General features: G+C 38.1%; 2 protein-coding genes across 2 annotated transcripts; both read left to right on the forward strand.

Moving 5' to 3' along the window:
- Nucleotides 1–528: 528 nt before the first annotated feature.
- LOC137720106 (peroxisomal nicotinamide adenine dinucleotide carrier) lies at nt 529–4,509 on the forward strand. The gene is made up of 11 exons (XM_068459119.2): nt 529–784; nt 874–951; nt 1,115–1,189; nt 2,162–2,292; nt 2,537–2,591; nt 2,932–3,042; nt 3,215–3,283; nt 3,351–3,458; nt 3,586–3,654; nt 3,884–3,938; nt 4,084–4,509. The coding sequence occupies exons 1-11, from the start codon at nt 704–706 to the stop codon at nt 4,263–4,265; spliced, it is 1,014 nt and encodes a 337-aa protein (XP_068315220.1). The 5' UTR covers nt 529–703; the 3' UTR covers nt 4,266–4,509.
- A 593-nt stretch (nt 4,510–5,102) lies between these two features.
- Nucleotides 5,103–13,198, forward strand: LOC137720107 (signal peptidase complex subunit 2). Its single transcript, XM_068459120.2, has 5 exons — nt 5,103–5,268; nt 5,376–5,527; nt 11,214–11,295; nt 12,597–12,739; nt 12,888–13,198. Exons 1-5 carry the CDS (start codon nt 5,167–5,169, stop codon nt 12,982–12,984), a joined length of 576 nt encoding a protein of 191 aa, XP_068315221.2. The 5' UTR covers nt 5,103–5,166; the 3' UTR covers nt 12,985–13,198.
- The last annotated feature ends 1,054 nt before the right edge of the window (nt 13,199–14,252 follow it).

Below are 14,252 nucleotides of genomic sequence, written 5' to 3' on the forward strand. Positions count from 1 at the left end.
AACTCCCAACGCAACCCCCTTCCAAATTCCACAGCTAAACCTCAAGCCGCATTCCCAAAATTTCACCCTCATGCCCATTTTCAAATTCGCGACAACCCAATCCCAACTCTTCAAGCCCAATTTCTTTTTCTCGTCTTCCATTTCAATTTAAATTTTTTTAAGTATTATTTTATTAAAATGTTTTGAACAATAATTATACTATTAAACTAGAAAAGACTTTTTCAATAAGGATAAAATGATAAAAATCCATTCAATTTTGTCAAATCATTTTAGCTCATAGTTATTGAATTGATGGTATTTTTATCATTTTGATCTTTATTTAACAAAGATTTTTTACGAAAAGATCAAAATGATTGACGATAGACAAAATCAAGAATCAATTATATCGATTTTATTATAATACAAAATTATATCAATTTCAAAAATCATTTTAGTTAAAATGTCAATAGAAAATAAAGAAAATTTTATTGAAAGGATTTGCACTAAAAAACAAAAGCACCTACCAAACCAAACGTCATGTGCTTTCTTGAACGAAACAACCAACCGATGAGGCGGGTCCTGATAGCGAGTGCCATCACCTCGACAAGGCCAAAGTCAGAGATAGTCTTCGCCCTCACCCTCTCTCCAAAAAAATAACCCTCGATGGCTCGCTACAGTTTCCCGAGAAAATAAGAAACCTTCACATACATTTTCTCCAGAAAATATGTCCGACGCCTTGATCAATGGCCTCGCCGGAGCTGGCGGCGGGATCATCGCCCAGCTCATCACATATCCTCTCCAGACTGTACAAATTTTCTCGTTTCGTAATTGTTTTTCTTTAGCTTTTGATAGTCCTTGTTTTTTGTTTGAATTTTGGGTCCTGATCTGCTGCAGGTGAATACACGCCAACAAACAGACCGTGGTCTGAAGAAGGAGAAGAAGAAGCTCGGAACTGTTGAGCAAATATGTCAGGTCATCCCTCTTATCAAATTTCAGCTTCGTTTTTGAGTATTCCGAAACTTTTACCTTGTTTGGTTGCTGAGAAAATGGACGGGAAAAATCTAAGAAAGGACACACTTCTCTGTATGTTTCATTTTATCTGATTATTCTGCCAGTGTGTGAATTTGATGTGCAGGTTATTAAAAATGAAGGATGGGAACGGTTGTACGGCGGTTTGACGCCATCATTGGTGGGGACGGCAGCATCTCAGGTGAGCAAAGCTTTAGCTCTTTGCTGGATTGTTTTACTTCTTCGAATAGTATTTTCGTTCTTATTGTTACAATGATTAGAATCTAGGATGGAGTGAGTGAAATTATACGTGCTTGTAGGAAAGTATTGCGTAAAGTTGACATTCATTGTTTGTTAGCCGAAGAATTGATGGGAAAGAGCAGAAAAATTGGAACAGTTTTTAACGGAGCAGAAACTGAATTAATGAGAAACTGTAGAGGAGTTTGGCCCTATTTACAGATGTCTCTTATACTATCTGAGCAACGGTGTAACTTGGGTTTTCGATTGGCCAAAATCCTGTAGGATGAAATGGCAGATATCATTGATTTAAGTTACTCTCTTGATTAGTACTAGTGAATGCAATTGTGTCATCCCAAAATTATATGGCCTCCATTGCTAGGTTGCGTGCATGAAGCCGCCCAAACCGATGGAGCCATGGCTGGCTTTTTTGCCCCGACCATCACTACACCTAAGCAAAACATATTATGCGTATTGGCTCAGTTATCCTTCATTCATTAGCATTTATAAGTTGAGTCTAGTTGATAAATCATGTGTATAGTTCATAACGTTTAAGAGGTCAATATTAGCAGTAAATGCTTTCTGCGAGTTAGTAATGGTAACAATTTGTGTTGATCTGCTAATATAACATAAAAGGAGACAACCCTGAGCATATATATTTTTTATTATGCTTATGCTGTCGTCTGAATAACAAATGACTGCCAGCGTTAAATTGCAATGTTCTTACCCAACACTAGCTACATAAATTTTAATGCTCTTTCTGTAGTGCTTTTTGAGTCAGAAATTCCTTAGTTTGAACTTTGACATGATATAGAGCAGCTTACAGCCTTTTTTTACAAAGGACGTTACCACTAAACCTTGTGTTGTATAAATCTGCATCATTAATTTTTTATTTGGTTGTCTGGTTTCTTATCTACTTGCGATTTTATTGGTACAGGGTGTTTACTATTATTTCTATCAAATATTCAGGAACAAGGCTGAAACTGCTGCACTTGAACGGAAGAAGATGGGGGTTGGTGATGGATCTGTTGGAATGCTCTCTTCACTTTTGGTTGCTGCATTATCTGGGTATTTCTTTGTTTATATGATGATGGGCCTTAAGACATTGTTTGTTTCCTAATATTTTCGAAGCTATAAAAGCATCGTTTCCTCAAAAAATTGCATTCGCTCTTTCTGAAAGCTTTTAAGAAGAAGAAAATCAAGAGAACAGTAAAGATTTGGTAGCTTTTACAGTATTTAATTTTTTTTATTATGAGTTTTTTATTTTCATGGATTTATTGCTGAAAATCTCATCACAATTTTATTCTTGCAGGTGCGTGAATGTGCTGTTCACAAATCCTTTATGGGTAGTTGTTACGCGAATGCAGGTAAAAGTGAAGAGCTAATTGACTTAGCCTCAAATCTCATTGAATTTCCAAATCAAGTGACACGATAGTTCATATTTGCATGTCTTATTTGGGTAGCTTTGTTTTCCCATATCTATGCTTGTGCTAGAAGTGATGAAGTGACCTTTGAAGAGCACTGCATTCCAGGATTTAGAACTTATTTCAGAATTTTGAAATGCCTATGATGTTAGTTACCAATTTCACCAAATTATCTTATCCTTCTGTGTAGCTAATTTAACAAACTGAGCTTATGCATCCCTCACTCAAAGTATACAAGTTTGATGTTATTAATTTATTGTTTGTTCTTGTTTTGCACTGTTAGACTTATAAAAAATCCTCAAAGAAGTGCCAGCCCGGTCAGGAGCTGTTAACTGCTCCAGATGAAGCAATCCTTGCTGCAGCTGAGCTTCCTCCCTTTGGGACTACTCATGCAGTTAGTATTATGTTATTTTTTAATTCTTAATTCTTTGTCCCCTACCTGTGCACGCATGGGGGGACAGTAGTGTTTCTATTGATTTCCAGAATTTTGTTTTCTGATTCACACAAGTTTGGCTTCAGTGCCAGCAAAAAATTTTCCTATCATAACAATATATGGAAACATACAGATTCAGGAAATTTATGATGAAGGTGGAGTTTTTGGCTTCTGGAGAGGTGTATTCCCGACATTGATCATGGTATGTGAGAAGTGATTCTTATACAGGCTAAGGCAGTATGATTAATTGTTCTTGATTTTGATCACAGGTGAGTAATCCTTCCATGCAATTTATGCTGTATGAAACTATGTTGAAGAAGCTGAAACAAAGGCGTGCCTTGAATAAGAAGGGTAACAGCGGGGTTACTGCTTTAGAGGTTAGGTTTCATTTAGATTGTAACCTTTTCAGTATGATAACCTTTAACCCGAGGACTTACAATACTAACCTATGTTACTCACTCTTTTGATTTTCCTCTGAGCTAATAGATTGCCTAATTCTGCTAGATATTTTTTCTTGGTGCTTTGGCGAAACTAGGGGCTACAGTTGTGACATATCCTCTTCTAGTCGTAAAGGTAAAGGACTTAGCATATACATCTTTGTTTATGCGAAGTAATACACACTTTGAGTTATAATGTGAATGGATTGCGACCGACTGAAATGTCTTCCACTTTTTAAGCTCCTTTCAATTGAAAAAACACGGCTATCATGCTACATCCAGGAAGAGACAATGTAGTTTTATTATTACCTTGGATTTGGTTGCGTTAACCTTTCAGTTTCTTACCGAGTCTCATGCTGTTGCAGTCGAGGCTTCAAGCAAAACAGGTTACAAACGGAGACAAAAGGCAACACTATAAAGGTTTGAACTTCCAAGCTTCTTATACCGCATAAATCATGCTTTACATTGAGAAACTAATACCTCAAAACTTCAATTCTGTATATTTTCAGATAAAAGTTTCGTGTTCATGAATTACGGTGTTGCATATTATTTTGTTTACTTTCAGGCACATCAGATGCTATTTTAAAGATGATTCGGTATGAAGGACTTTACGGGTTCTACAAAGGGATGGGAACGAAAATAGTACAAAGTGTACTCGCAGCTGCTGTTCTGTTCATGATTAAGGAGGAACTTGTCAATGGCGCTCGATTCTTGCTCACCAGCAAAGTAAAATCAAAACCTCCGTAGCCGTGAACCTTTCATCCTCCCTCCTTTTCTGTTACTCCTTTCAACCCCGATTCCGATTATTTCGTCTAATAATGTTATCAAGAAACTGCAGGATCAAATATTTATTGTTTGGAAATGTATTGCCATTGTTGGCCAACTGATAACCTTGAATACAAGGGATTTTTAGGGGGATCAATTTGGGATAATCTGATTGGTGTACCCATATTTTACTTAATCCACCATATGAATCGTTGTGTATTAAAAAGGAGACCCTAAGTTTGATTTTAGTGGTATCATTAGATTTTAGATGCCCCTCTCTTCCACTAACAATGTGGCAATAGAGAATTGTGTGCATTGGGCTTTCACGGTAAATCCTTAACCCTTCCCCCTCTTACTAAGACTACATAATGTTCTTGTAAATTATGGCCAATACCAAGTATATAAGTAGTGATTTCAAATTTAGAGGTTGAGCGTACTTTGGCATCTTTACGTAAGGCAGAGTTTGGTTTTTTGGGAGTGATAGTGGAAAAGTTGATAGATAAGTCACCCTTACTGCCACTCTACAAAATCGTACATGAGATTTTCACCTCATACATCTCTTCGTTCAATTCTTTTGAAGTCATTGGATCATTTTCCTTGTTCGAGAATGACTTCTGGTCTAATGGTAGTTTGTTTTTCAAAAACGAAGTAGGCTCGTGCTCAATTTTTTCCTCATTAATTAAAATGAAATTTTTGAATCGTTTTCGCATCTACGTGAGTCAAATTAACCTCCAACAAGCGGGAAATCTTAGTAAAAAAGAAAGTGGGTGCAAATAGTGTGTGGGAATTTTCACTAAATGTACCCACCGAATCCAGTTATTATAATCCCACTAAAACTGTGCCGGAAAAAACCCGTCAAATTCAGTCCTCCGACCCCATAAATATGCAGGAAAAGAAATCAGACTCGGCCAACAAAAACCCTAAGAAGGCCAATCTCCTCGACCCCCACTCCATCAAACACACCCTCGACGAGTCCGTCACCGAGGTTGGTCTCTCGCTCTTCCCTCTTGATCCGTTTTCCCTTTCCCATTTATTTTTTTTTTCAATTTTTGGTTATTTTTTTATTGAATTTTCTCTCTGCAATTCGAGCAGATCGTGACGGGCCGCGGATATGTGGAGGACGTGCGGCTGAGCAATGTGAGGCTGTTTCTGGGCACCATCATCATCGCAATCGCTCTCTTCGCTCAGTTTTACAAGAAGAAGTTCCCCGAAAACCGAGATTTTCTCATCCTCTGCATCGTCTTATATCCTAATTTATCTTGTTATATGTGTTTTTATTTGTTCAATTGCTTTGAGTTTCTGTTTGGTTGATGCGACTTGTGTTGATGCTGTTGTGCTAGGATAGCACCAAATCAATTTTGGAACCAACTCAAGCTAACCCACAGGAAATATATCAAATAAAATGCAAGAACAAAATATAAAAGACACAAAGATTTTAACGAGGTTCCTCCACAGTCAGTGTAACTGGAGTACGTCCTCGGAGCAGTAGGAGCTCACCCAATAATCCACTATCAACCAAATGGGAGTTTACAAAGTGTTGGCAATCTCACAACCCAAAAGCCCAATACACCCAATAACTCTCACACACCAAAGAAACAAATAGAGAAAGAAATATAATGAATAATTTCTTCTCTATACATATAGCTCAAAGCTATTACAACAACAACTACTTTGGTGAATGATTACTAACCGAAGAGAGGAGCTCTTTTCAAATGGGGGATGTGGCACCCCTTGTTCTCTGCCCTCTTTTTCTCTGCAAAACTCTCTGCAAATCTCCCTTCTCTCTTGTTTCCACACAACCGAATGGAAAAGCAACCAAACCCTTTATTATGAAAAAAACCAAAACTCACGGGTGTTGTTTCAAAACCTTTTTCAAAAGCAACCAAACATTTCCCTTATTTTCCTCCCTAAAACAAGGAAGGTGTTCCTCACTTTTGGTTTGTTTAATCTAAAGTTTTCTTGGACTTGTCCACTTGGCCACTTGGCCAATTATTCAACAATCTCCACCTTGGCCAAGTTCCGAAAACGCCATGATAAGCCAATCAACACAATCAACACAAAAAACACTCCCAATCACTAGCAAGAGAACAACTCATGCCGAGCCAAATGCTCCAAAACTCCTACTGCTCAACGCCTTCTTTATATAGGCAAAATGTGAGCCAAGTTCAAGCAATGAACAAACTTGGCTACACCAACAACCTTAGTCAACATATCAGCGGGGTTGTCTTTAGTTGGAATCTTCTGGAGAATGATTTCTCTTTTACCAACAACTTCACGAACAAAGTGATAACGCACATCTATGTGCTTGGTCCTCGCATGATGAACCTGATACTTAGCCAAATAAATGGCACTCTGACTATCACAATGCACCTCCACCTGCTTCTGATCAACCCCCAAATCTCTAATCAGCCCATGTATCCAAATGGCCTCCTTTATAGCTTCAGCAACTGCCATATATTCAGCCTCTGTAGTAGACAAAGCAACAGACGACTGCAAAATGGACCTCCAACAAACTGGCCCTTTAGCCATAGTAAACACATAGCCTGTAGTAGACTTCCTTCCATCTAGATCACCTGCATAATCTGAATCAACATAACCAACTGCAAAATGACCAATACCAGAGTCATCTCTCTCAAAGCATAAACCAACGTCTCGAGTACCATGGAGATATCTCAATATCCATTTAGCTGCTTGCCAATGCTCTTTACCTGGATTATGCATATATCGACTCACCATGCCAACTGCATGAGCAATATCCGGTCTAGAGCATACCATTGCATACATCAAACTACCAACCAAATTTGCATATGGTATATCTTTCATTTGCAGCTTCTCTTTATCATTTTTAGGACACTGTAGAGAACTTAATTTAAAATGAGGAGCCAAAGGGGTACTAACCGGTTTGGTTGAATCATGAACTCCAAACTTCCGAATCAACTTCTCAAGGTATTGTCTTTGATTCAAGCATACCAAACCTTTCTCTCTGTCTCTAGTGATCTCCATGCCAAGGATCTTCTTTGCTTCACCAAGATCCTTCATCTCGAACTCATTCTTCATTTGCTTCTTCAATTTCTCAATCTCTTCGACATTCTTTGAGGCAATCAACATATCATCAACATATATCAATAAATAAATGAAAGACCCATCTTGCAACTTCTTGAAGTACACACAATGATCATATTGACTTCTAGAATAATTTTGGCCTCTCATAAATTTATCAAATCTCAAATACCATTGTCTTGGAGATTGCTTCAAGCCATAAAGTGATTTCTTCAACTTGCAAAACAAATTTTCTTTCCCTTTCACTTTATACCCATCCGGTTGACACATATAGATCTCTTCATTCAAATCACCATGTAGGAAAGCCGTCTTCACATCAAGTTGCACAAGTTCAAGATCATATTGTGCAACAAGAGCTAACATAATGCGAATTGATGAGTGCTTCACAACTGGAGAAAAGATTTCATTGTAGTCAATGCCCTCCTTTTGTGCATACCCTTTAGCAACTAATCTTGCTTTGAATCTGACATTGCTTTTCTCAGCAACATCTTCCTTCTTGGCATACACCCATTTGCAACCAATAGCTTTCTTACCCTTAGGCAATTTAGCTAACTCCCAAGTCTTGTTCTTCAAGAGAGAATTCATCTCATCACCCATGGCATTGCACCACTTCTCCTTTTCCTCACTCTCAATGGCTTCCTCAAAATTGGATGGAATCTCATCAGTGATAATAGGAAGAGCAAAAGCAACATAGTCACTATACCGAGCTGGCTTGGTAATATTTCTCTTTCCTCTGTTCTTAGCAATAGACTTTTGAGGTGAAACTTGTTCTTCAACTTGAATAGAATCTTCAAGTTCAACTTCTTCAACATCCTCATGGTCTCCCACTTCTTCACTTGTAGTGGCTTCGACATCAGCGGAAATAGGATTTGAAGTACTAGAGGCAACTTTCTCAAGCTCCACCTGTTGGACATCTTTCACATTCTTTTCAGAGTCTCTGAACATATTTTCTTCATCAAATGTCACATCTCTGCTGATTACAAGTTTCTTCATCTCCGGGCACCATAACCTGTAACCTTTGACACCACTACTAAAACCAAGAAAGATAGCCTTTTTGGCTCTAGGATCAAGTTTATTTTCAGTTACATGAAAATAAGCAGGTGAACCAAAAATACGAATATAATCATAATCAGTAGAAGGTTTTCCAGTCCATACCTCCATTGGCGTCTTACCCTGAACAGCAGCTGAGGGTAATCGGTTGATGATGTGACATGCATAAGTAACTGCCTCTGCCCAAAATGACTTGCTCAAACCCGACTCAGACAACATGCATCTAACCTTCTCAAGCAAGGATCGATTCAATCTTTCTGCAACTCCATTTTGTTGTGGAGTTCCCCGGACACTAAAATGTCTCACAATCCCTTCCTCTTTGCAAACTTTAAAGAAAGGGTCGGATGTGTATTCACCACCATTATCCGATCTCAAAATCTTAATCTTTCTCCCAGTCTGGTTCTCAACCATTTTCTTCCAACCCAAGAAAATGCTCAACACCTCACTCTTGTGCTTCATAGTGTAGACCCAAGACCTTCTTGAATAATCATCAACAAAGGTCACGAACCAATGTCTACCACTCAAAGAGGGAGTCTTTGTAGGACCCCAAACATCCGAATGCACATAATCAAGAATGCCCTTCGTCTGATGTACAGCAGTACCAAACTTCACTCTAGTTTGTTTTCCCAAGACACAATGCTCGCAGAAATCAAGCTTACAAGTCGTGGCACCTTTTAGAATACCTTGTTTCACAAGCCCTTGTAGAGCTTTCTCACCGGCATGGCCTAATCTCATATGCCACAATCTAGTAGTATCAGAATCAGATGTGCCCATATTTTCTGAGACTACAGATGCTTCACCTGTCACAGTGCTTCCTTGCAATAAATACAAATGGCCACATCGAGGAGCTTTCATCACAACAAGTGCACCATAAGTCACCTTCAATGTCTGCCCATCTGAATGAAACCTGAAGCCCTTGGCTTCCAAAGTTCCCAAAGAAATAAGATTTTTCTTCAAATTCGGTACATACCGAACACCTGTCAACTCTTTAACCATGCCATCATGCAACTTCAAACGAACTGTACCAATCCCTTTTGTTGTGCAAGGATTGTCATCTCCCATGAACACAACACCGCCATCAAACTCTTTCAAGCTTGAAAACCAATCCTTGTGAGGAGTCATATGATGAGTACAACCCGTATCTAACACCCACTTAGTAGCACAATCAAATGATGAGGAAGTGGTTAAAGCAAAATCAGAAAAATCTGTTTCAACCTCAGCAACATTAGCTTCAGAACTTTCTTTGCCTTTGGTCTTCAATCTAGGACAATCTTTCTTCCAATGGCCCTTATTACGACAAAAGGCACATTCATCCCTTTCCAAAGGTTTTCTACCTTTAGAGTTTCCTCTAGGTCGAGACTGTGATTTTTTCCTGCTAGAAGAGGATCTCCTCTCCGATGATCTACCTCTAACAAATAAAGCTTCAGAGGTACTATCATGATTTTTATCTCTATGCCTCATTTCATAATTCATCAAGGCATTTGACACATCTTCAAATTTCACAGTTTCTTTACCATGCATAATAGTGGTAACAAAATGCTCATAAGAGTCCGGCAAGGAATTCAACAATATTAAGGCCTTATCTTCATCCTTAATATCCTCATCTAAATTTAACAAGTCGGCAATCAACTTATTAAAAGCATCAAGGTGTCTAATCATTTTTGTACCTTCTTTGTATTGGAAGCGGTATAGCTTTTTCTTCAAGTGTAGCCGGTTCTCTGCACTCTTCGTCATATACTTGTCTTCCAATTTTTGCCACAACACACTTGCCAAAGTCTCCCGCATCACAAAATACTTCTGAGTTTTTGCAAGGCACAACCGAATTGAAGAGCAAGCCCACAAATTTAATTTCTCCCATTCCAGTTTCGACATAGCTTCAGGCTTCTCTCCCAAGGCGGCAAGAAGATCTTGTTGAGCCAACACATCTTTAACCTCACATTGCCACATCCCGAAGTTGTTTGTGCCATCAAACTTTTCCACTTCGAACTTTGCATTTTGCACCGTAGTTCTTGCAAACCCGGAGCTGCTTCCAAAAGGATTCTCATCTTGCCCGTCTGACATCTTTGGCAACTAGACAGTACCCAAGAGCAACCAGTGCTCTGATACCAATTGTTGTGCTAGGATAGCACCAAATCAATTTTGGAACCAACTCAAGCTAACCCACAGGAAATATATCAAATAAAATGCAAGAACAAAATATAAAAGACACAAAGATTTTAACGAGGTTCCTCCACAGTCAGTGTAACTGGAGTACGTCCTCGGAGCAGTAGGAGCTCACCCAATAATCCACTATCAACCAAATGGGAGTTTACAAAGTGTTGGCAATCTCACAACCCAAAAGCCCAATACACCCAATAACTCTCACACACCAAAGAAACAAATAGAGAAAGAAATATAATGAATAATTTCTTCTCTATACATATAGCTCAAAGCTATTACAACAACAACTACTTTGGTGAATGATTACTAACCGAAGAGAGGAGCTCTTTTCAAATGGGGGATGTGGCACCCCTTGTTCTCTGCCCTCTTTTTCTCTGCAAAACTCTCTGCAAATCTCCCTTCTCTCTTGTTTCCACACAACCGAATGGAAAAGCAACCAAACCCTTTATTATGAAAAAAACCAAAACTCACGGGTGTTGTTTCAAAACCTTTTTCAAAAGCAACCAAACATTTCCCTTATTTTCCTCCCTAAAACAAGGAAGGTGTTCCTCACTTTTGGTTTGTTTAATCTAAAGTTTTCTTGGACTTGTCCACTTGGCCACTTGGCCAATTATTCAACAGATGCTAGCTTGAAATGTGTTTGATCTTTGACTCTTGCACGTATATAGTCTTCAATGCGGTGTTGCAGCTCATCATATTCACCAAGGAGAAGAATGCCATCCTCTTTACGTATCCTCCCGCGGTATGTTTTCTCTTTTGGATTGGAAATGTAGCTACATTGCTTGATTGTATGTTGATATTTTACTTCTAAGTTATGGAATTTCCGGGCTATATGAGCGTCGTTGTCTCTCTTCGACCATATGCTGAACCGAATGCAGATAAAAGTGTGATTTGATAAACTTTAATACGAGACTATGTAATGGGGCACACTATAATTAGGTTCCTGATGTCTAGCTTCCTTTGTTATATCTACTTTTGCATCCATCCATACTCAGCTTCCTGAGGTTCCAGGGCATGTGGGTGGAACCTGTGACGCTGTGCATAACCATTTTGGAGTTGCCTTCAATGTGGGCGCAATCCTTGTCGACAGCCCATTTGAAGGCTTTATTTTCAAAGCTTTACCTTTTGCCATTGGAATAGTTGCTCTATCACCAGCAATTTAGATTAGGGTGTTTGCTTATATTGTCGACGGGAGGTTGAGTAGTGACTTATTAACGCGAGGATCCTATTTTCAAAATTTTAGCTTTATAACCTATAGCAAGCTCAGTTACCTATTAGCAAGTCTAAAGGACCCGAATACATCTAGATGATAATTTATTTATTGTTCTTCATCTGTAATGTGGTGTATCTTTTTCCTTCCCACTTGTTAGTTGTATATGCATTATGTAACTGGGACATGTCTCGGAAATTATGCTCAGGTCTTTGCTGCCATCACCGTAGGGTGGAATATAAAGTAGTCTCTACTCAAATGTGTCTTGAGAGTTTCTTGTTCCTTCTTTTCGCTCTTTGTTGAGTTTTTTTTGCCGAGCTGCCTTTTGAGGGTTACCGTCCATGGTTAGGTAACTGTACATGCGTGGTATGTGTGCAAGACCGATGGTTGTTTGATGATAGGGAGCTTTTGTGTTTTCTTCTCTGGTTGACGCAACTGCTTACCCCTGTTACTAGGAGCAAGAATTTTAAAATTCCATTTCAGAATTTGATACATTTTTTGTTCGTTTTGATGTAATCTGTAGTAAAACAGAATTACTCTTTCGATTGATTTATATGATCTTATAGTTCCTTTTTCTTGTTAATATATACCATTTTGAATTCAATCCTAATGCATAAGCAATTAACGGTACTGTTTTCTTTTTGTACTTGTTCATGAACAACTTCTATGTTGTACCACATAAGCTACAATAAGGTCTAATGTTGTATATAAAGTATGATTGTTCCTACAATTTAAGTCAGAATGGTTAGTTAATAAATATATCTAGTGTGTTTCTAAATTTTGGATTCGGTGAAAGTTTGTAAGCTTTATTCAGTTGCGGTTTATTCACGCAGGATTCCTTCATAAGCACTGGATTGGTGGTCTCTTCCAAATTGCCAAGATTCTCTGATATGTACACACTTGTTATAGCAAGTTCAGACCCCAAACCTATTTCTGCTAATCAACCAGTACAGTTCACCAAAAGCGTTACTCAGTGGTCTCTCTCTCTCTCTCTCACACACACACACACACACACACACACACAGACCAAGAACACGCACTTCTGAAGATCATACCCGCACATATAGAGATGAACAAACATGGATGCAAAATCAATATTTTCTTAACATTTGGGAACATTTCAGGTTCACCAAGGATGGAGTTTTGGTGGAGGGCCTCTTCTGGAAAGATGTCGAAGCGGTAATAAATGAATATCAGAGAGAACCAAAAAAGAGCAAGTGATTGGAAACTACATCATATCGTCGTTGGTGGAGAACCTGGTTGGAACAGAAAGAGCTTTAGTGTAGCTGTGACGCGACCATAGTTGTAGCTCCTTGACAATTTTAGCTTTTCTCACCCGTAACTTTAGAATCGAAATCAGTTTAAGCTTATATCTCATCGTTTATAAGACTTGAAGCGCATTGACGGAATTTTTAACAGTTGGGCTATTTTGTTATCTGTGGATGTTAAAGAGTACTGCTGAAATGAACGGACAAGGATTGTCTGTCCTCACTTCCGGTGCCCTCTTGTACCTTCCTGTTTGTGTGATCACGGTCAAGTCACGTCAACATTTTATATTACTATTCATTTTTGTCTTATTATCTCTATAAAAAAAACAATATAAAATGTTAACGCGGTTTAACCGTTAGCACACAAAACAGGAGGACACTGGAAGTGGAAAGGTAGACGGTCCTTGTCCGAAATGAACTTGGGTGGCGATTCTAAAACTGTTTGTTTAACCTCTTGACTGTGAGTGAAGTGACCAAAAGAAAAGTAAAAGTTGTGTTTCTTATGATTAAAGATGTTATGCTGATCTTATGGTTTATGCCCTGTTTGGTGTTATTTTCCCAACAGGATTCTTCAGATGCTTTTGGTGAGGATCTTAAGAATTTGTGAATTATGTCTGTTTATGCAATTAATTTTTATTAAATGATGTTTGTGTTTAATTTTAAATAAAAATATTTAAAATAATTTTTAACTGTACGATATACGATGAACGGATACGATTCATGGATCTACGGAATCCTCATAAAAAAGATTCGACGAGAATTCAGATTCGTTATTCTCCTCATCAAACTTCCATTGGATTGTTAAGAAAAGCAAAAGGGAAATAGGTTTGCTCACAATGTGATATTGATTGTCGATGAATTTATATTTTAAGATTTAGGCAATAGGTAAATTATTATTTTTGCTCTAAACGTGTCTAAATTAAACAACAGACATGTGGGCACAATCAATGCAGTAGTGAAACTCACTTTCAATGTGGGCAAAAAAATGCACCCAATCAAAACTCGAAGTATCATGGGACCCAGCATAAAGATATTTTTTTAAAGATAATGTTAGAGAGATTAAATTTGTAGATAAAATTTATAACTTTTACACATCCCTTTCATCTTTCATACATTATTGTTAATTTTTATCAATTGATTTTTTTTTCAATTTATTCAATCCGATTACTGAAAAGTGAAAAAAGTGCATCAGAAGTAAAAACATGTGTGTGAATAATATTT

This window comes from Pyrus communis, chromosome 1, assembly GCF_041283825.1.
Source record: "Pyrus communis isolate YQ-2024b chromosome 1, ASM4128382v1, whole genome shotgun sequence".
NCBI classification, from domain to species: domain Eukaryota; kingdom Viridiplantae; phylum Streptophyta; class Magnoliopsida; order Rosales; family Rosaceae; genus Pyrus; species Pyrus communis.

Excerpts from the sequence above, each read along its gene's own strand:
- LOC137720107 (XM_068459120.2), top strand. The coding sequence starts at position 5,167 with ATGCAGGAAAAGAAATCAGACTCGGCCAACAAAAACCCTAAGAAGGCC. Across the intron at positions 5,269-5,375 it reads TCGACGAGTCCGTCACCGAG|ATCGTGACGGGCCGCGGATA; the intron begins GTTGGTCTCTCG and ends CAATTCGAGCAG. Across the intron at positions 5,528-11,213 it reads CTCATCCTCTGCATCGTCTT|GTATATAGTCTTCAATGCGG; the intron begins ATATCCTAATTT and ends TGACTCTTGCAC.
- LOC137720106 (XM_068459119.2), top strand. The coding sequence starts at position 704 with ATGTCCGACGCCTTGATCAATGGCCTCGCCGGAGCTGGCGGCGGGATC. Across the intron at positions 3,284-3,350 it reads TATTCCCGACATTGATCATG|GTGAGTAATCCTTCCATGCA; the intron begins GTATGTGAGAAG and ends TTTTGATCACAG. Across the intron at positions 3,459-3,585 it reads GCGGGGTTACTGCTTTAGAG|ATATTTTTTCTTGGTGCTTT; the intron begins GTTAGGTTTCAT and ends TAATTCTGCTAG.